The sequence below is a fragment of the Sphaeroforma arctica genome (genome assembly GCF_001186125.1).
Source record: "Sphaeroforma arctica JP610 unplaced genomic scaffold supercont1.7281, whole genome shotgun sequence".
Lineage (NCBI taxonomy): Eukaryota > Ichthyosporea > Ichthyophonida > Sphaeroforma > Sphaeroforma arctica.
In genome coordinates this window covers 1-1,465 of record NW_014033277.1, presented here as the reverse complement: position 1 = coordinate 1,465, position 1,465 = coordinate 1, and the positions used below count along the sequence as shown (strand labels likewise).

Sequence of the window (1,465 nt, the reverse complement as noted above, 5' to 3'; positions counted from 1 at the left end):
TACGGAGTACGACACACAAACACCAACACCAACACGAACACGAACACGAACACGAACACGAACACGAACACGAACACGAACACGAACACGAACACGAACACGAACACGAACACGAACACGAACACGAACACGAACACGAACACGAACACGAACACGAACACGAACACGAACACGAACACGAACACGAACACAACACAACACAAACACTAACACAAACACAAACAAACACAAACACAAACACAAACACCAACACAAACACAGACTGGCCCTCACTAACACACACGAATAGCTGTGACATGTGCATACCTTCTGGATCATGGACACTAACGTGCCGGGGGGCACATCCATGCCATTGATATTGGACTTGAACACGAAGGATTCGTGTCCAAAGCAGAACGCCGAATGGATAAACCCGGACTCTTGTAGGTACCGGTAGACCAAAAAGTTGACCTCGTTACTGGTTATGCTCATACTGTCTGTATATAGGGCTGGTGTGCTTGTGCTATATCTCTGAGAAGCTCAGTTTGTGTACAAGTGGAGATCTGCCGGGGATGCTGCCTCAGTCTCTGCTTATCGGCTGTTGATCTGTAGAGACGTGTGGATATGCGGATGAAAAGGAAATATAATATATTATTGTGTGTGTGAAATTAAGCTATATATATACATATGTATAAATATAAATATATAAATACGACATACATATGTGGGAATACAATATACATATGTGAAAATTATGATAAATGTTTGAAAGTATATTAAATACAAGTAGAAGTATGTATTATATATATGTGGAAATATTTTATGTGTGTATAAGTAAGTTGTCTATATTTGAGGGAATATGATATATATATATATATATATATACTTGGGGTGTAAGAGGGCTCTAACTGAATAAGGGAGGCTGATTAAGTCGCCCTCCATAGACTCCCTCGGAGTTGACGAGCCTACACCTAAAAACTGGAAAGGCACTGCGCAAATTCTGATTGTTCGATTTTACCAACTCAAACGGAGCTCTAAACAGTACATAAGCAGAGGCATAGCCCATCGCAGCTTGTTACCTCTCTTATGTGTTCAACATTGACAAAGTGGGCCAAATCGGTCTCGCATACCCTTTGAAAGGTGTAGTGAAATTCAAGCAGTCAGACTATTTGGACAATAAAACTGGACAACTTCCAAGCTTTGAATCGAGATTATCAAGCACAAAAAAAGTGTAATGTGTAAGTACGGACGGTGATGGGAAATTAGCGACGAATGCTACAGTACCCACACTTAAACTACACTCGACTACGCATTCCTTTCTCTTATATAGGTATGATGAAGCGTCTGTTCAAGTATTGAACAAGATGAAATAATATATATATATATATATGTTTATAGATACATAATATACAAAATACTTACTAATAATAATAATAATAATAATAATACTAATACTAATAAAAATAATAAAAACAATAATATAAAT

The 1,465-nt window shown here is 38.0% G+C and overlaps 1 protein-coding gene across 1 annotated transcript; it reads right to left on the bottom strand.

Annotated features, from left to right (window-relative positions):
- Positions 1–305: 305 nt before the first annotated feature.
- On the bottom strand, positions 306–580 carry SARC_16062 (hypothetical protein; the record flags this gene model as incomplete). The annotated part of the gene is made up of 1 exon (XM_014289827.1): positions 306–580. A coding segment is annotated over exon 1 (166 nt), but the record flags the coding sequence as incomplete, so codon positions are not given.
- Between the last annotated feature and the right edge of the window lie 885 nt (positions 581–1,465).